This window comes from Crocuta crocuta, unplaced genomic scaffold (assembly GCF_008692635.1).
Source record: "Crocuta crocuta isolate KB4526 unplaced genomic scaffold, BGI_CrCroc_1.0 scaffold180, whole genome shotgun sequence".
NCBI classification, from domain to species: domain Eukaryota; kingdom Metazoa; phylum Chordata; class Mammalia; order Carnivora; family Hyaenidae; genus Crocuta; species Crocuta crocuta.
In genome coordinates this window covers 1,766,171-1,786,960 of record NW_027527549.1, presented here as the reverse complement: position 1 = coordinate 1,786,960, position 20,790 = coordinate 1,766,171, and the positions used below count along the sequence as shown (strand labels likewise).

Below are 20,790 nucleotides of genomic sequence, written 5' to 3'. Positions count from 1 at the left end.
AACCTTAATAAGTTTAATTTACTATGTTCATGGAGATAAAAATCTGAGCTTAAAAATTCCAGCAAATAACACTAGTGAACATCATGTATTAAATCACTATGTTGCATACCTGAAACGAATGTAACACTGTCCACCAACTTTATGTTAAAGAAAAATTTCAGCAACAAACCTGAAAGTCTAAGAAGTGATACTACAGATATTTTAAAGACCAGCTAATAGATACAGAACCAGAAAATGCAATAACAAAAATTTGAACTTCAGCTGATGAATTAAAAAACAAACTAGAAGTAGCTAAATAGAAAATCGGTGTACTGGAAGAGAGATTAGAAGAAATCTTCCTGAGTGGCACACAAGAAAAAAAAGATGAAAAACGTATACAAGGCAGAAATATCAAAGGTAACAGCACAGTGGCCTCATTGACTTGAAAATATTAAACAGGCTTTCATCTAAGGGACTTTGCACTTACTATTTCCCAAAATAACTACATGGCTCACCCCCTCCTCCACTTACTAGGGTTTCTAAAATACTCCCCCAATCACCCTACCCCAAACTACTCTTTCCTTAAGCAGTTATCATCACCCAACATATAACTGGTTTATGGTCTGTGTCCCTCCACTAGGGTACATACTCCTTAAAAGCAGAACCCTTTCACTGCTCTCTTCCTCAGCATTCAGAATATTTCACGACACAAAGGAGGCACTTTAAAAGCTGGTGAATGAATAAAGAAGACAGAAAAATCCAACAGCAAAAGGAAAAACTTAAGAATCTAGATGGAGTTTACATTAATAAAGACTTTTTACAGGAAAAAACTATCTACACATCATATCAAGATATACTCACTGGTTCATTAAAGAAATCACCTAAAATTTTTTGAAGATCCTTCAAATCTCTCTCACCATCTATCTCTGACTTAGAGAACATAAAACTAAGCAGAGGGGGGAAAAAAAACTAGCAGCCTTGTCTCTATGGCCCAGGTTACTTTCTACAAAGCAGTCAACACACCATCCCTCTACACCCATCAATGTATACTTTTCACCACTTTTTATATAGAGATGGAAAAGCTAATATAGAAAGTTGGACAAACAGGATGCAGCAGAGGTAGCTGGTAGTGATGCACTACATTCTGGAAAACATAGAATAGTTCTAAAAGCAAAGTACTAAATGCAGGGACAAATAATTTAAAAAGCTAGCAAAAATGCATACTGGAAAGAAAGAGAGGAGGAGGAGGACAAGGAAGAGGCAAGGGGGAAGGAAAAGGAAGAGGGGAAGGAGGAGAAAAAGAAAAAAGAAGAGGAAGGAGGAGGAGCAGAATTAAATTAACAAATTTAATTCTCAAAACACCACTAAGAGGCATGTTATTAATCAATAAACAGTGGGTCAGAGACTATATAACTTATCCAAGGTCAAGTAGACAGGAAATGAAAGTTTAAACTTGAGCATAAACTGTCTAACTGTTAAGCCCAGGCTCTTACACAATAAGCTGTGTGATATTAAAATTTTAGCAATCCTGAAAAAGCAGGTAGACAGTATACCCTAATACATTCTTGGCAGAAACAAAGTACAGCTAGTGTGAAAATAAGGACAAAGATAAAAGTATTATTTTTGAAAATAAGATTATGTTTTCCATCAAAATGAAAATTCCTATAAGTAAAATCAAAATATGCATAAAATGAAAATGTGTACTTTCACATAAATACCACAACCTTATTTGAATATTTTAAAAGCATGTTTCTTTAGGAGAAACTTGAGAATTCTATTTAGATTGGAAATAAATATTGCACTACTCTTAAGCACTACGCCTTCAGCATAGCCCTCTGCCAGTAGTTTCTATTATAAACATGGTTATGTATCAAAATTCAATACGCTGGTTGTTCCAGACAGAAAGAAGCTTAGTCTAAAGATCCCATTTTACCTGAAATAAGAACTACAAATGTCAGATATTTATCTTTTGAAATATATTATCTTTCAAACACTGTGAGCTTTCTAAGCTCGAAGAACTGAGAATCAAATTACTTATGCAAAGAAATGGTATGAGGCATATCTAACTTTTTCAAATCAAAACCGGTTCCAAAAAGTGAAAAAACACTTTCTTCCCTTCTCTACCCCCACCATTAAAATAATAATAAATTGATAAAATCACGTAAAATAAGAAAAATATTTACATTTCTTTGTCTTTTCTGCAGATCTGGCACAGGTTTCTTTCAGTAAATTACATAAATGTCTTGTAGCATTATTCCTGAAAGAAAATACAGCATCTGTGTGAGTGCAATCTGATCTCAAAGCAAAATCATACATAAAAGTTATGAAATATTGTAATAATTATTAAAGAAAGTCTCATAATACTTTAATATATGTATCACATCCATCATAAATGACTATATAAAAAAAATGGGTTGACTGTACTATTAGCAAAGATGATTTAGTAACTACATAACTTTAAAGTAAAAAGGATAGTTCTTACTAAGTTTCTACCCAAGTAGCTATCAACAACCTTTCAGGAAACAGTTTTAGATTTGCAGAAGGAAAAAAAATACGAGAAAAGAAGGTAAGGCTTTTCGTTTACTAATTACCCCAGATATACTCTAGCTGTCTTGCCCTCAAAGCCTTAAGCGGGTCAACTTTCTGACTACCCTTTCATTACATGAATAAGACGACCTCTGAACATCTCAATAGATGCAGAAAAAAACATTTAATAAAAATTCAATTACTATTTGTAATAAAAACTCTCAACAAAGTTGGGTATAAAGCAAATGTACCTCAACATAATAATGGCCATATATGATGAGTCCGCAGCTTGCATCATGTTCAGAAAAAGTAAAAAGCCAAAAGCTTTTCCTCTAACATTGGGAACAAGACAAGAATACCCCCTCTCACCACTCTTATTCAGCATAGTATTGGAAGGACTAGTCAGAACAATTAGGCAAGAAAATAAATACATTAAGGGTATGCAAATCGGAAAAGAAAAAGAAACTCACTCTTTGCAGTTGACATGACATATAGAGAAAACTCCAAAGACCCCACCAAAAAACTGCTAGAACTAAAACACCAATTCAGCAAGGTTTGTTAAGATACAAAATCAATATACAAAAATCAGTTGCCTTTGTGTACAATGATAATCAACTATCTGAAGGAGAAATTAAGAAAACAACCCCATTTACAACTGCATCAAAAAGATACCTAGGATTAAATTTAACCAAGGAAATAAAAGACCTAGATGCTGAAAACTATAAGACATTAAGAAATTGAAGACACAAACAGAAAGAGAGTCCATGTGCATTGATTAGAAGAGTATTGTTAAAATGTCCACGTTACCTAAATGGGTCCTAATACCAATTCCAATGGGAAGGGGGCAGTTCCCCACACCAACAAGAATTCTTGGAACACCAGTTGAGTGTGTCACATTTGAATTCAATTCTGACACTGTCTTCCTGGAGGTAGCCTCAGATGCTACAAGTTAGGTCCTACAAAACTGCTGTCCCCCCAGCCCCACTTGAGATACCAGTTGCAAGCCCAAGTTGTTACCTGTACTTCTGTCCGACTGGCTATAAGAAACTCCCAACTCACTCCTTAGTTTTCAGACACCATTGACAAGCGCAGATTTGTTACCTGTACCTCTGACAAACTGCCTATAAATCTGAGGTTCCTTAGGGTCAGTTAATTTGCAGGAGCAGCTCACTGAACTCTGAGAAACAACTTACTTGCTACATTACTAGTTTATTATAAAAGAATATAACTGAGAAACAGATAGAAGAAGATGCATAAGGCCAGGCAAGGGGAAAGGGTGTGGAGCTTCCATGCTCTCTCTGACCTCACCACTCTCTTCAAATCTCTTCATCAAGCTCGAAGTTTTCCTGAACCCTGTCCTCCTGGGCTTTCATGGATGCTTAGTTATGTAATCATGATTGATTAAATCATTGGTCAATGAGTACTGATTCAACTTCCAGACCCTCTCCCCTTCCCACGGTAGAGGGTGGGTGTGGAAAGGGATGGAAAGTTCCAACCCTCTAATCACACTGTCGTTCTCCTGGCAACCAGACTCATCCTTAAGTGGGTTCCAAAAGTCACCCCATTAACATAACAAGAGAGAACTTTTGTCACTCTCAGCACTTAGAAAATTCCAAGGATTTTGGAGGTGATGAGGAGGGTGGATGAAAACCAAATATATATATTTATATGAGAAATACATATTTGGTCATCTGAATGACCAAGTATTTTTTTTCTTATGAATAACACACTACTCAAAACAATTTATGGAATCAATGCAATCCCAACCAAATTTCCAATGGCGTTTTTCAGAAACAGAAGAAACCTAAACTTTGTATGATATCACCAAAGAACCAAAGCAAACTTGAGAAAGAAGAGCTGGAGGAATCACACTTCCTGATTTCAAACTATATGACAAAACTATAGTAAAATCAGAACAGTCTGGGAGGTGGGGGGAGTTGGTTAAATAGGTGACGGAGATTAAGGAGTACACTTGTTGGGATGAGTACCAGGTATTGTATGGAAGTGATGAATCACTATATTGTATACCTGAAACTAATATTACATTGTAGGTTAACTAGAATTTAAATAAAACCTTTTTTTAAAAGTATGGTATTAGCATAAAAACAGACACACAGATCAACATACCCACGCATATATGGTTAGTGAATTCACTACAAAAGAGCCAAGAATATATAACGGAGAAAGGAAAGTCCCTTCAATAAATGGTGTTGGGAAGGGGTACGTTGGTGGCTGGCTCAGTCAGTTAAGCGTCCAACTTGGGCTCAGGTCATGATCTCACAGTTTGTAAGTTGAAGCCCATGTCAGGCTCTGTGCTGACAGGTCTCTCCCTGTCTCTCAAAAATAGACACTAAAATTTTTTAAAAATAAATGGCATTGGGAAAACAGGACTACTATCTTACAGCATACACAAAATCAATTCAAAATGGATTAAAGACTTGAACCTAAGACCTGAAACTGTAAGACTCCTAGAAAACACCAGTGGTAAGTTCCTTGACATTGGTCTTAGAAATGATTTTTTTGGATTTGACATACACCAAAAATAATTAACAAGTGGGACCACATCAAATTTAAAAGCTTCCGGGGGGTGCCTGGGTGCACAGTTGGTTAAGCACTGTCTTTGGTTCAGGTCATGATCTTACAGTTCGTGGGTTCGAGCCTCACATCGGGCTCTGTCCTAACAACTCGGAGGCTGGAGACTGCTTTCAATTCTGTGTCTCCTTCTCTTTCTGCCCCTCCCCCGCTTGTGCTCCGGGTGTCTGTGTCTCTCTCTCAAAATAAACATTAAAAAAATTATTAAAAAAAGACATGACAACCAAAATCAATGATCAATATTTTAAAAACAATTAAAAAATAAAAATAAATAAAATAAAAGCTTCTGCACAGCCAAGGAAACTACCAACAAAATGAAAAGCCAAACTACTAAATGGGAGAATATATTTGCTAATCATTCTGCCATTCATTTGTCAAATAGTTATGTTACATACCTAAAACTAATGTCATATATCAATATATTTTTTTAGAAAGTTCAATACAATGTAGTCTCATATCTTCCAAATCTCATTAAATGTTAATGAAAGTTTTTAAAAAGAGGGGAAAAAAAGACCTCTAGATGTCCTGTTAAAGTTATCATACATTCAGCAGTTAGATGTAATTTTCCATCTCATAAATTTTCCATAGAAATGAACTGTTACAAATTAATCATTAATAATGAATTTTGGGGAGCGCCTGGGTGGCTCAGTCGGTTCAGCATCCAACTTTGGCTCAGGTCATGATCTCACGGTCCGTGGGTTCGAGCCCTCCGTCGGGCTCTGTGCTGACAGCTCAGAGCCTGGAGCCTGCTTCAGATTCTGTGTCTCCCTCTCTCTCTGACCCTCCCTGCTCATGCTGTCTCTCTCCCTCTCTCTCAGAAATAAATATTTTTAAAAAATTATTTAAAAAATAATGAATTTTGGGGTTTAATATTTTTAAGAGAGAAAGCACAAGCAGGCAAGAGGCAGAGAGGGGGACAGAGGATCCAGAGTGGGCTCTGTGCTGACAGCAGCGCAAGCCACAAACTGCAAGATCATGACCAGAGCTGAAGTCAGACACACAGCCAACACAGCCACCCAGGTGCCTCTCATTAATAATGATTTTTAGGGGCACCTGGGTGACTCAGTCAAGTGTGGGACTCAATTTCAGATCAGGTCATGACCTCACTGTCCATGAATTTAAGCCCCACATTTGGCTATCAACACAGAGCCTGCTTGGGATTGTCTCCCTCTGTCTGCCCCTCCCCCACTTGTTCACACGTGCGTGCACACCCTCTTTCTCTCAAAAAAATAAATAAACTTTGAAAAAAATAATGATTTTTAAATCTACATATTAGGTTAGTAAAATGCAAAAGTTAGATTATTACATAGACCATATCCTTTGACATTTTCAATAAACTAATAAATGAAAAAGAAGTCACTGAAATCAAGGGTGGTTTTTTTTGTCTGCTTTTCAAAAATGTTTACTTATCTTTTTTATTTAAATCAGGAGTAGTCCACATACAGGGTTATATTGGTTTCAGGTATACAATATAGTGATTCTACAATTCCACATATTACTCAATGTTCATCATGATAAATGTCCTCCTAATCCCCTTTACCTATTTCACCCATCCACCCACCCACCTCCCCTCTGGTAACCATCTGTTTGTTCTCTATAGATAAGAGTCTATTTTTGGTGTGCTCTTTTTCCCTTTGTTCATTTGTTTCTTAAATTCCACATGAGTGAAAGCTGGAGGTATCACAATTCCAGATTTCAACTTCTATTAGAAATCGAGTGATCGAAACTGTATGGTACTGGCACAAAAAGAGACACGTAGGTTAACAGAACAGAAAATAAAACACAGAAATAAACCCACAATTATGTGGTCAACTCATCTTCAACAAAGGAGGCAAGAATACGTAATGGGAAAAAGTCTCTTCAACAAAAGGTACTAGAAAAAGTGGACAGCTAATGCAAAGCAATGAAACTGGACCACTTTCTTACACTATACACAAAAATAAATTCAAAATGGATGAAAGGCCTAAATGTGAGACCAAAAATCATAAAAATCTTTGCCAATTTGGATGCCTTTTATTTCTTTTTGTCTGGTTGCCCTAGAAGGGAGCACAGGCGTATCACCCGTACAACATCTTTCTAGATAGGTCTTCTGAGACAAGGGAAACAAAAGCAAAAATAATGTCGGGACCACATCAAAATAAAAAACTTCTGCACAGCAAACAATCAACAAAATGAAAAAACAACCTACTGAACAGAAGAAGATATTTGCCAATGATGTATCTGATAGAGGGTTAGTATCCAAAATATACAAAGAACTTATAAAACTCAACACACACAAAAACCTGATAATCCAATTTAAAAATGGGCAGAAGACATAAACTGTTCTCCAAAGACGACATACATATGGCCAGACACCTGAAAAGATGTTCAACATCACTAATCAACAGGGAAATGCAAATCACAATCACAACACCTGTCAGAACAGCTAAAATCAAAAACACAAGAAACAACAAGTGTTGGTGAGGATGTGGAGAAAAAAGGACCCTTATGCACTATGGGAATGTAAACTGTTGCAGCCACTTTGGAAAACAGTATGGAGGTTGCTCAAAAAAATTTTAAAACAGGGGCACCTCGATGACTCAGTCAGTTGAGTGTCCGGCTTCAGCTCAGGTCATGATCTTGCGGTTTGTGGGTTCAAGCCCCACGTCAGGCTCTGTGCTGACAGCTAGCTCAGAGCCTGGAGCCTGTTTTAGATTCTGTGTCTCCCTCTCTCTTGACCCTCCCCTGCTCACGCTGTCTCTCTCTCTCTCAGAAATAAATAAAAAGTAAATAAATAAAAAATAAAAAAATGATTAAAAACAGAACTACCACATGATCCGGTAATACCCAAAGAATAGAGAAACACTAATTTGAAGGGATATACACAGTCTTATGTTTACTGATGAATCATAGAACATAATATAGAAACAGCCCAAGTGGCCACTGATAGATAAATGGATAAAGATGCAGTGTATACATACACACACACACAAATATACAAACAGAGGAATATATCACTGAGCCATAAAAAAGAATGTAATTTTCCTATTTGCAACAACATGGATGAATCTAGAGAGTATAATGCTAAGAAAAATAAGTCAGAGAAAGAGTACTTTTGTTTTATTTTCAAAGCCTGTGACTGTTCTCTAGTACAGAGCAGTAGCTCCCAAAGTCTGATCCTTGGACCAGTAGCATCCACATCACTTGTTAGAAAAGCAAATTCTGAAGCCCTATTCCACTGAATCAGAAATTCTAGGGGGGTGGGAGGGGAAGGGAGAGGATAACAGTATATTCTTTAACAAGCTTTGCAGATAATTCAGATGCTTGCAAAAATGTGAGAACCACTGGTCTAGAGAGGGACTTTTTTGTTAGAGGTTTTGTAAAAATCAGAACAAGTGACCATAAACCTAATTCTTCAGATACAATTTGAAAAAACAACCTCAGCCTCTTCCTGTTAATTTATGGTGAGGAGTAAAGGACAAAAGTGCCTTTACCGATATGCTCCCCGAACCGCCAAGACCCTGTGAGCAGCACAGCCTGGTATAAAACCAGCCACATATCCATATACAAGCACTCATCCAAACAAATATTTATTTCAATTCTACTATGTACTCACAATGGCTCAATTTTAGAATTCTTAAAACTCTTCACTGGCTTCAAAACGACCATCTACAGCAGTTTTCAATCTTTTTTTTCCCCTAGAACCAAAATTCTCTTACAAAATGAAATCTTAGGGGCGCCTGGGTGGCTCAGTCGGTTAAGCGGCCGACTTCGGCTCAGGTCATGATCTCGCAGTCTGTGGGTTCGAGCCCCGCGTCGGGCTCTGTGCTGACAGCTCAGAGCCTGGAGCCTGTTTTAGATTCTGTGTCTCCCTCTCTCTCTGACCCTCCCCTGCTCATACTCTGTCTCAAAAATAAATAAATGTTAAAAAATTAAAAAAAAAAAAGAAAAGAAATCCTAACTGGATACACAAGATTTTAAACTACATTTAAAAAATAAAACTGTTCTGGGGCGCCTGGGTGGCTTAGTCGGTTAAGTGTCCGACTTTCGCTTAGGTCATGATCTCGCGGTTCGTGGGTTCGAGCCCCGCGTCGGGCTCTGTGCTGACTGCCAGCTCAGAGCCTGGAGCCTATTTCAGAGTCTGTGTCTCCCTCTCTCTCTGACCCTCCCCTGCTCACACTGTCTCTCTCTCTCTCCTAGAAATAAATAAAAATATTTTTAAAAAAATAAATAAATAAAACTGTTCTTGTTGAAGGGAGCCATAGCTATAGCCAATCAGCCTTTCTCTGGCCCACTCTTCTGCAGCCCCTACCCTCTACCCCGACTTCAAGATAAAATCAAAACTCTTTAGCGCATCAAAATACCAGAGTCACAACCTCTAATTCCCCTCCTGGCTAACTCCTATACGTCCTTTGGACATCCTCATCTATGGACAGCTTTCTCTTCTCTGATAACTATCACCATCATAGGCATGCCACAGGGCTTGATAAGGGTTTAAGTCATCAAATTATCTAAACAAATCCCAGATAGGAGTCTGTCAAATCAAATCTTGCTTTTTAAAGTCTTTTCTGAAGTATTTAATTGTGGATGCTTCAGGTTTTACTGCTGACACACTTATATATGAAAATCAAATCATATATAAGGTCCTATGCTCCATTAAAAAAAAAAAAATCCCTTCCAAATTATCTAAACTATCTCAAAAGTCTTTTTCTCCTCAAAAAGTCAATAAATTAAAGTGTCCATTTCCTGTCAAACTTCTATTCTAGGCCAGGCATACATACGGTTTTGAAATACCCAAAGTCTCTTTCAAATCTCTAACCCTTTTAGAAAGTCATGATCAGTGAATAGGCTGGTCAATTATATTAAATCTGTCATCCAAAAATCAAGTCACTTGACCTTAAGTGCAACTTTGTTTCTTACCAACATTTTTTGACAAAGCTCTTACCCTAAATGTCAAGGTTCTTTCAGATGACAAATGACAATTCAGCATTTGAGGGCAATACTGACACACAACTCAAGCAAGTGCTTAAAATAGAAAATCACATCCAAAATAAACTCACTAGGCTAAAATAAGCAAATCAGAGAACTCTAGATGCTGGCGAGGATGTGGAGAAACGGGCACCCTCCTACACTGTTGGTGGGAATGTAAACTGGTACAGCCCCTCTGGAAAACAGTGTGGAGGTTCCTCAGGAAACTAACAATAGAACTCCCCTATGACCCAGCAATAGCACTGCTAGGAATTTACCCAAGGGATACAGAAATGCTGATGCATAGGAGCACATGTACCCCAATGTTCATAGCAGCACTCTCAACAATAGCCAAAACATGGAAAGAGCCTAAGTGTCCATCAACGGACGAATGGATCAAGAAGATGTGGTTTATCTATACGATGGAATACTACATGGCAATGAGAAAGAATGAAATCTGGCCATGTGTAGCAACATGGATGGACCTTGGGGGTGTTATGCTGAGCGAAATAAGTCAGGCAGAGAAGGACAAATATCATATGTTTGCACGTATAGGAGGATTAGGAGGAACTTAACGGAGGAACAAGGGGGAGAAGAAGGGGGGAAATGGTGGGGGAAAGGGAGAGAGGCAAACCATGAGAGACTCTTGAATGCTGACAAAAACTGAGGACTGATGGATGTGGGGGGTGGGGGGGGATGGGCATGGAGGAGGGCACTTGTGGGGATGAGCACTGGGCATTATGTGGAAACCAACTTGACAATAAACTATTTGGAAAAAAAAATTTAAATTAAAAAAATTTAAAAAAACAAAATAAACTCACTACCTCTCACCTCAAAAAATGGCATATATCCCATGTCACACTACACTAAATTACACTATACTATGTAACCCAACAGTCACAGCATTAACAAAAAATTCACACGTTCATTAATGGAGGTAACAGCAAACTTAAGAAAGCTCACAAGTCATCAAATACTGGTATTAGGGGGACAGATACAGTAGGAACTCAGTCACATATTCTACGAAAGAGACCAAATATACAATAGGCACACAATATTAGAAACTTCCTCTTTACTCTCCCTTCTCCCTAATAACCAAACCTCGAGCAGGCAGGGGAAAAAATTAAGGTTTAATATTTAAATTTTATCTGGGAAGTCACAGGTTCTCTTTTTAAGTTTATTTCCTTATTTAAGTAATCTCTGACCCCAATACTGGGCTCAATCTCATGACCCTGAAATCAAGAGTCACATGCTCTTCCAACTGAGCCAGCCAGGCACCTCCACAGGTTGTCTTCAATTGGGCTAAAACAATTTGTCGTTAAGAGCCTTTTTCACTTATCAGCAACTTCACTGACAAGGTGAAAGGTCTTCTAAAACCATATATAGCAAGCAAGTAGGAATAAATAAGTTTTGTACTCTTTGTGGAACCATACACTACATTCTAACTATTCGGTATCTACTTGGCAGATGAATTATTAAACAATTACATGTCTCTATTAAATTCTATAGGATATAATCCAAAGGAGATAAGAGGGTATAAAATAAGGCTTAGCTACAGCCTAGAACAAAAGGAAGGAAAAGTTAACGAGGATACTAAAATTTTAAGCTAATGTTAATGGAACAATCATTAGACCACTGACAAAACAGGAACTTGAGAGTAAGAATTAGCTTGGAGCTAAATTGAGCATTATTCTATAAACGCTGTACCTAAAATACTGCAACAAACAGAAAGGTAGACAACATACGTAGGCAGTTGTAGATACAGGATTATCAGATACCTTTTTGATACGCAGTAATGGTTTTGCCTACCTGACATTTTAGAAAGTAAAAAGTATTAGTCAGTGACCACTGTTTGCCAAATACAAGAATGTAAAATAACTAGGTCTTCCTCCTCTCACAGTACTCAGGTAGAATTCTCTATGTAAGTTAATACATAATAGAAAGTGTTCAATAAATTTCTGGAAATTATTTTAACAAACCTGGAATAAAGAACAAATTCATTAAATGATTACTTACTCTTTTATTAAATCTTTATTTTCTTGAATTCGTTCTTCTAATTTCAAACTTATTTTTTCATTTTCAAACTAATTTACAAAACAGAAAAACAGTTCATCACATTTTGCTTAGCAAAACAAACATGAGTATAATGATTAAGCAGCATTTCTCTGCTAACAACTAAGAAGTGTAAAACTCCTTTGCACATAAAAAACTATTTTTGTCACAAATCATGGGTCTCACTTTCACAGATCTAAATCAAGTTTGCTGAATCATCTCCATAAAGTATCCAACAATGTTTTAGTGCAGTATTATCATCCCTAAACATTTTTAAATGATGTTTTATCTTTGTCCTAATCCAATGCTGGATTTTCAACATTCTTCTTTTACTAGGCCACAAAACTGAATCTGAACAGCTTCAAATATAGTTTTAACCACAAATGTCATATTCTAATAAAAGACATTTATTTCAAACAAAACATCAGTAATAGGAATTAAAAATTAAGCCTAGAATTAGAATCATTAAATCAATCTTTACCTAATTTATTATTTCCCTAACCGTTTGCATTAAAGCTCTATACAACTTGTCCTCTGTGTTCATCCTAAAGTTGAAACGCAGTATCAGTGAAACTTAAAAAAACTACTGTCCTTAAAATCCACATCACAGAAATACTCTATTTTAAATACTATTATGACAGAATCTACTATACTACATTCTCAATTCAAAATCTCATTATACCTGTAGTTCTTGAATGGCTTTCCGCTGTGCTTCAATTATCTTTCTATTTTCTTGTAACTTATTTTCTTTCTGCTTTAATTCAGAGTCTATATCCACTTTCCACTTCTTGATCTTTTCAGCCTCCTTATACAGTTTTGAATACAGTCTGCTCATTGGCTCTGAATTCTATTAAAACAAATAGGTTTTCAAAGACTGGTTAACTAAAATTATGAACAATTAACAAACTACAGCTGCCTACTGAAAATATCCAAGAGTATTAGTACCTTAGTAGTTGAGAATAAATCTCTCCTCAATTTATGCCCTCATATCATGCTGAAAACTACATTAACACTTTAAAATAAGAAAGCAGTATTAGCACCTTAACTTAATCAACTGACCAGTAACTTTTGTAATGCCCTGCTGACTATAATCAAATACATTCAAAATGTACCCAAGCCAGAAATTGGAAATATTTTAATCAGTGAGAGAGTCTGGCTGATTGAAAGCTAAAGCCAATCACTCTACAGTATATTTATAAATTTTTACCATGGTCTTAAAATATTTTGGTTATATAGTTTGAAGAATTACTTAAAGGACATGAATTTTAAAATATAATGACAAAAAATACAGTTAACAGAAGATCTAGCTTTCATTTATTCTCAGGTTCTATTTAGATTTTATTTGGATTTCCTGCATTATCCATTTCAACATTATACGGTAATGCCAGAGTTTATATTTTTTAAATCATACTGATTTCTGTTTGTTGATAGCTCTTTGTTATCAAAATAGATGAATATTAAATTCTGTGCTGTTATAATCACAACAAACATACAGCATTTTATCAGGTCATGGACTTTCTCTCTGTTGGTTTGGGTATTTTTTGTTTTGTTTTTAACTAGATCCACACCCAATGTGGGGCTTGAACTAAGGACCCTGAGGTTAAGAGTCACATGCTCTAGGAGCTCCTGGGTGGCTCAGTCAGTTAAGCACCCAACTCAAGTAATGACCTCACATTTCATAGAATCAAGCCCCTTATCAGGCTCTGTGCTGTCAGCCTGAGATTCTCTGTCTCTCTCTTTCTCTCTGTCCCTCCTCTGCTTGTGCTCTGTCTCTCTCAAAATATATATACATATATATATATATATATATATGCCTAGCAGGCANAAAAAGAGTCCTTGAACAGCAAACCAGCCAATCACATCTATTAATTAGTTTTATTTGTAAAATAGTGACTTGATTCTCAGCCTTTTCACAGGCTGAGCCTATGAAATTGTAGCCACAACCCCTCTTCTATTCTTGCTATCGTTTATAATTAAATTGCCCCAAAGGATGGTTGTTTGTATAACCCAGAAAAATACAGAAGCCTGGTGTTTCAACAACTTTAAAGGAAAAACAAAGGAAGGAAAAGGATTTTGAAGGATACAACTTAAAACATAAACCAAATTTTAATCCTTTAGAAGCGTCAAAAGAAAGATATATACAAATAACAATAAATGATACTCCAATCACAATAAATTTAATAGGGATGGGCAAACTTCTGACCTCAAAATCAGAGTCTTTTAGTCCTTCCTGGTAGTGACAACTGTCAGTGTTATCAGCCTAAAAAAATGAATAATTGTTTCCTGTAAGAAAATATTTCTGATGAGAGTTTCCAAATAGTAGCAATTAAATACTGAAGGCTACTAATCCAACAAATAAAGAATTTTTTTCCAAACAAGCAACTCAAGACCTAAACATATTACGTTATAGCACAATACACCATACTTAACTGACCTGTTCAAGCATGGGCAAAATCTTAACTTTTTGCAAAGCAGGGTCTGCAAGATAAAAAACAACCGATATTAAATATGCCAACATCTTATTTTTTGTATCAAGTATTATATCTAGTTTTAATGTCAAGGCTATCAATATAATCCTTATATTTTCAGTATCTAGCAACCTGTATGTAAAAAACAGTTCTACATATAGTGATGTATTGCTTTTCGAGTTTCTTACCTGAATCCATGTTTTCCCCATCTTTGGAGAGATTAGTCATTGCAAATGGAAAAGCAAAATCATCTTCAAAACATTTGTTGAAACTCTAGAAACACAAAGAAGTTCTTAAACATACTGCTCCACATCACTCTGGTAACTAGCAGTGAATATGTAATTGTGTATGTAATATACAAAGGCTTAAAGAAGTGACTTTAATTGTATACCCTTTAATGTATATACAGTATTTAAGACATCAAGTGCGTTTCCTATGCAAGAAAGCAAACATTTTTTCTCTTAGAAGATACAGGTAAACTATAAATTATACACGCCTTCGAAGTATTCAATAAAAATAATATTTTATTTAATTTTAAAAGTTTGAGAGGTAGAAAAAAAAGCATGAGTCAGGGGAGGGGGAGAGGGAAAGAAAATCCCAAGCATGCTCCACATTGTCAGCATAGGGCCCAATGCAGGGCTCAACCCAGGAACCACTGGATCATGACCTGAGCCAAAGTTGGGCACTTGACCAACTGAGCCACCCAGGTGCCCCCAAAGTAACAGTGATTTTAATTAATAGCTTGATGTATTAGTTTTCTTCAATGTCATTATCTTTCCCTTCAGAGAATTGAGAGCTGTCTTCACTGAACAACATTTTAATGTTATCCTCTTAGCTCTACAGACATAGGAAATTTTCTGCAGCATATAAAATTAAAATATTGCTTCATTCCATCTCCAATATAAAGTTCCACAGAGAAATGTTTAAAGCAATTTAATAGTAAAAGCTGTTTTGCCTGGGAAACTTGGTATAATTACTTTCTGATAAGAATTCTACAACAGAAACTGTTTTTCTTTTTATCCTGTCAACGAGGAAGCTCAAAGCCAAATTTTAAGCTTAATCAGACACTAATTTTTACCAGTATATAAAATATTTGTTCAAATTTTCTTATTTTTTCCTTGATTCTACTATTCTCTGAATATACCTTTATATTTTGCTATTTCAATGTATATGGGTTATAAGTTGCCTCAAAGAGGGAGGATTCAAATTAGAGCCCGTTGCATAGCCAGAGTTCTACAGCAGCAGTGATTTTTTTTAAAATGAACAATGCCTACAAACACTAAGTATGCTTATTATTCATTTAAAATTCTTGGGTAATAAAAATCCTGGAAGACAGCACAGGCAGGAGTTTCTTGGACATGGGTCACAGCCATATTTTTCTAGATTGTTTCTCTTGTCTCAGGAGACCCTAAGGCAAAGAAAAGCTGTTAGGACTACAACAAAATAAAAAGCTTCTTTCTACACAGCAAGGAAACAATCAACAAAACTAAAAAATAACCTGCTGAATGGGAGAAGATATTTACAAATGACGTATCCAATAAAGGGTTAGTATCCAGAATATATACACACCACCAACAAACCCAAATAATCCATTTCTAAAATGGGCAGAAGACAAGAAACAAATAGGTCTCCAAAGAAGACATCCAGAGGGCTGAAAGACACATGAAAAGATGCTCAACATCACTCATCATCAAGGAACTTTTAGTCAAAATCACGAGATATTGTCTGACACCTGTCAGAATGGCAAAAATCATAAACACAGGAAACAAGTGTTGGTGAGGACACGGAGAAGAAGGAAGTCTTGTGCACTGTTGGCGGGAAGGCAAATCGGTACAGCCTCTGTGGAAAAGTGTGCAGGTTCCTCAGAAAATTAAAAATAGAACTACCCCATGACCCAGCAATAGCACTACTGGGTATTTACCAACGAACATGAAAACACTAATTTGAAAAGATGTATGCACCCCTATGTTTCCTGCAGCCAAGCCACGGAAGCAGCCCAAGTGTCCACTGGTAGATGAATGCATAAAGAATCACCTGGGCAGCTCAAGTCACTTAAACATCCGACTTCGGCTCAGGTCATGATCTCACGGGTTCGTGGGTTTGAGCCCCGCATCAGGCTCCGTGCTGACAGCTCAGAGCCTGGAACCTGCTTTAGATCCTGTGTCTCCCTCTCTCTACCCCTCCCCCGCTCACACTGTCAAAAATAATAAACATTTAAAAAAAACTTCTTAAAAAAGATGTGCTATACAATGGAATATTACTGATTTATAAAAAAGAATGAAATCTTGCCATTTGCAACAAGCACAGAGCTAGTCAGTATAATGCTAAGCGAAACAAGTCAGAAAAAGACAAATACCATACGATTTCGTTCATATGTGTAATTTAAGACAAAACAAAGGAGGCTACAGAGGAAAAAAGAGACAAACCAAGAAGCCGACTCCTAACGATAGACGACAAACTGGTGAGTGCCTGAGGGAAGGTGGTGGGGAGACGCAGGAAAGAGGTGAAGGGGATTAAGACTGCACCTATCTTGATGAGCGTATTGTACGGAACTGCTGAATCACTGTATTGTACACCTGAAACTGATGTAACCCTGTATATCAAATAAATTGGATTTAAGTTTTTAAATAAATGGGGTTTCTTTTTTTGCATCTATGACTTTTTATTTTTTTATTANAGCCAGAAACTGCCGACGAGGCCTCCCTGTGACAGCCCGGGACAGAAAGCTCTGGCAAATTGAATCGCCGCCGCCCGAGAACTACCTCAGGTTCTGAGAGGGCAACGGCTACCGAGGCGCTAGCAGGAATCAAAACCGCCCGGCTCCGGGTTCGGTGGCCAGGAAAGAACTCGGGACACCTGCTCTTCCCTCTGACTACTCAGCGAAAGACCGCGGTTCCGACTAAGGCAGCACAAAGAACCTACGAGAGCTTCTGCCTCCGAACTTCAATCAAGGCCGGAGATCGCCCCTCCTCAGCGGCCGGCAGAGAAGTGCCAGGTGCACGGCTGGTTAACGGCTAAATAACGGTCAGCCGCGACCTTTGCCCGGCTCCCGATTCTCGCGAGATTTTCCTTTGCGCTGGTAACAATTCTTCGCCGGATTCTGTTTCTCCTCAGGCGTTCTTGAAGCTTCTACGATTGTTAGAGAATGCGAGGTAAACTAGCAAGCCCCGTGACAGATTGAAGCCAAGAGTGAAAAACACACTTCCATCTTCCAAGAGTTCAGTCTTAGGGCAGAAAACAGAGGGGCAGACAATTGTAGCCGCGTGTAATCATGTAAAGGGGGTGATTTTGAAAGACTGGTTAGGACACAGGAAAAGAGGCTCTAAGCAGTAGCCTGGAGAGTCAGGAGAGGGTGCGCAGATGGGCTTCCCTTAGGGCTTCCCTCAAGAGTAGAGGGACTATAGAGAGACTGGGCTAGTCAGTGGGGAAAGACTATACCCCTGAAGAGGTAGGCCAAGGCCCTGTGGTTTTGAAAGAGTATGAGGGAGTCCAACAAGTGTGGCCTAGGTGCTTGAGGACAAGGTCAGGAAATGGCAAGAATGAGACTGCAGACTTGACAGACAAGAAGGCCTTGGGTTTTAGCCTTTGTGGATGGGGAACTTGAATTCTGAGTGGAAAGGAAGGCAAGATCCAGTTCAGAAGAAAAGTTGTAGTACGAGAAGTGGTTTAGGCACACATGTGGGACTCAAGTTAGGGACACAGTTTTAATAGGCTGGGTAAGGTATGAGGAGGCGAGCCATGACAATGGTGGTGGAGATGAACAAGAGGCATCAAACGTAAAAGATATTTAGGAAGCAGAATTAATAGGATTTGGTGGCTTTTAATAGTAAGCAGTGAGAGAAGTCTCAGATGTCTTCCTGGTTTCAGGCTTGAGCGAGTAAATACAATAAATATTGTGATGCTAAGTACCTAGGTTTGAGCAATTAGAGGAGTTCCCTTCCGTTTTGAACACATTTGACTTTGTTTTGTAACTCCTATAATTGATGTTTTTCGAAAGGACTTAAATACTTTAACCAACTTTGTTTTGTGTAAATGTAATATGAGACATCATAGTTTCTGCTAAAACTTAAAAAATTTTTGAGCTGAAAGAGATGAACCAGGTTAAGTCCTTCATTTTATATTTTAAGGAAATTGAGGTCTGTCTAAAAAAGAGTATTCCCTCAAAGAGATGATTCCAGGTTTATGCCCAAGATACCCCCTGGAGGCATTTAAATAAGATCTTTTGAAAGTTCAAAGTATAAATTCAACGTTTCAGGTTTTTTTTAAGTTTTATAACTGCGAAAAATTTAACTATGGTCTTTTTTCCTTTATAAAAAACCAAAATGCTACCACTCCTACTAACTTAAATTCACAGTATTTTATTTACTTACAGCCAGTCTTTCAAATAATAGCACCACAGAATTTCTCAATTCCATGTATTTCATATGAAATTTATTTTTACTAGATAGCCTTCCTATCCTTACAAGGATTAAAATATTTGTGGAAAGATTTCAGTTTTTAAGAACTTCATTTTTTCTACAAAAGGTATTGGCAAAAATGTCAAAATATTGTCTGCCAGAATGAGCAGTAAATTGTGTTGAAAACATTTGAATGACTTGTCATTTTAGCTTTTTTCAATATCTTGCCATCACAAAAAATTTTTTAATTCAGACTTACAAAAGATTTCTTTTTAAAAAACATTAGGAAAAGGTAAGAGTTGAACAAAGTTTTGTTCCTCTTTAATAATTCATAAAATGCCATAACAGGAATCAGTTTAAAATGTTAGTTCTTTATCCCATCAATCTGGCCTAATTAATGAGGTTCACAAACTGCCAGTATTCTGATTACAACTGTTTCCACTAGATTCTCATGTCTATAAGTAATCTATATACTTGCATTCAATTTTCTACTAAAGGGAAGCAGTAGAGTTTCTTCAGGTAAGAACTCTAGCATTTTTCCCTTTAGAAGGAATCATGCAAACAATAATTATTGCTTCTTTTGAGTCAAATCTCAAAAAGAATCCTGGCTGTCCCTCTAGTGGTAGTCCTACATTCCACAGAATTTGAGGAACACTGATAATGTCCCTTTCTTGGTGATATATTGGAAACCTAGCAGTCCTGTTTATGTTTTCCAAATCAGTCATCCTATGATGATAAACAATCTAGATTTAGAAAGTTTTAAGACAAACCACAACAACGTTCTAAAATTTCAGCAATGTGAATACAAATCCCATTTCTCTGAGAGTAAACAAGCCAATTTGGGGTCCTCTGCTTTCCAAGCGCGAAGGATTTCTGAGTAGTTGTGATTCAGTGTCCTCAGTTCAGTGAGCCTCGCTATGAGACGAGCAAAATGCTGTAGGTCTTCTGGATGATAAATTTTTGAATATTTGTACAAAATTTGTAAAACTGGTTCCTGTAAATTTTCCACATATTGCTTATTTTTAAGGCATGGACGATCTGAAAAACATCATCATGTACATCTTAATGAATACTGGAAAGTGGTAAAAGATAGCAAATTAATTTAAAGCAATACAGTTTGTAAATAATAAAAATAGCAAATATTTACTGGACCCTTAACATATGCCAGATATTACACTAAGTAACTTATTTCATGCAATGTCTTATTTAATCTTCAGATACGCTATGAGGTAAATTCCATTATTACCACGGTCTTTTAAACCAGCTAATTAAGATGTAGACAAGTCAAATAGGAAGAGAAGGGTCAGTAAATGGTTGTAAGAATATAAAAGCAAGTTTCAAGCTTACTTGAAACTTTAAAAAAATTAATTTCTTCAAGGGCAACAGTAAGTGAAAGGTGAAGCTTCTAACCAACCGAGAATTTCTTAATGGTTAGGCAACAATTATTTATCCAGGCATTGTGGTGGAGATGCAGCAGTGAACAAGGCAGACACAATTCCCTGCCCTCATTAAGCTTCTATCCTGAGTTTGGGAGGAGGGGGCAAGAGAAGAGACACATACACATTTAAATAGAAATATAATATGACAACGATAAGTGTCACAGAGAAAAATAAGCAGAGAAAGGGATAAGAAATTAGGGTGGAGGGGGGCACCTGGGTGGCTTAGTCGGTTAAGCGTCCGACTTTCGCTTAGGTCATGATCTCACGGTTCATGGGTTCGAGCCCCGCGTCGGGCTCTGTGCTGACTGCCAGCTCAGAGCCTGGAGCCTGTTTCAGTCTGTGACTCCCTCTCTCTCTGACCCTCCCCTGCTCACGCTCTCTCTCTCTCTC

At 37.2% G+C, this 20,790-nt stretch overlaps 2 protein-coding genes and 1 long non-coding RNA gene across 3 annotated transcripts in view; 1 reads left to right on the top strand and 2 right to left on the bottom strand.

Moving 5' to 3' along the window:
* SYCP1 (synaptonemal complex protein 1) overlaps positions 1–15,924 on the bottom strand; it is a 128,305-nt gene extending 112,381 nt beyond the window's left edge. The window contains exons 1-7 of the mRNA XM_077767835.1: positions 15,904–15,924; positions 14,753–14,837; positions 14,531–14,574; positions 14,300–14,356; positions 12,779–12,943; positions 12,061–12,128; positions 2,161–2,236 (exon numbers count right to left, since the gene is read on the bottom strand). Coding sequence (XP_077623961.1) covers positions 2,161–2,236; positions 12,061–12,128; positions 12,779–12,943; positions 14,300–14,356; positions 14,531–14,574; positions 14,753–14,837; positions 15,904–15,924 — 516 coding nt within the window. The remainder of the gene's footprint in view (positions 1–2,160; positions 2,237–12,060; positions 12,129–12,778; positions 12,944–14,299; positions 14,357–14,530; positions 14,575–14,752; positions 14,838–15,903) is intronic.
* A 1,347-nt stretch (positions 15,925–17,271) lies between these two features.
* Positions 17,272–20,790, top strand: part of LOC144234009 (uncharacterized) — a 13,295-nt gene continuing 9,776 nt past the window's right edge. Inside the window, exon 1 of the long non-coding RNA XR_013335836.1 lies at positions 17,272–17,716. This is a non-coding gene — a long non-coding RNA (uncharacterized LOC144234009). The remainder of the gene's footprint in view (positions 17,717–20,790) is intronic.
* LOC144233989 (bile acid receptor-like) overlaps positions 19,571–20,790 on the bottom strand; it is a 12,061-nt gene continuing 10,841 nt past the window's right edge. Inside the window, exon 10 of the mRNA XM_077767085.1 lies at positions 19,571–19,999. Within this exon, the coding sequence (XP_077623211.1) occupies positions 19,752–19,999 (248 nt within the window). The 3' untranslated portion in view covers positions 19,571–19,751. The remainder of the gene's footprint in view (positions 20,000–20,790) is intronic.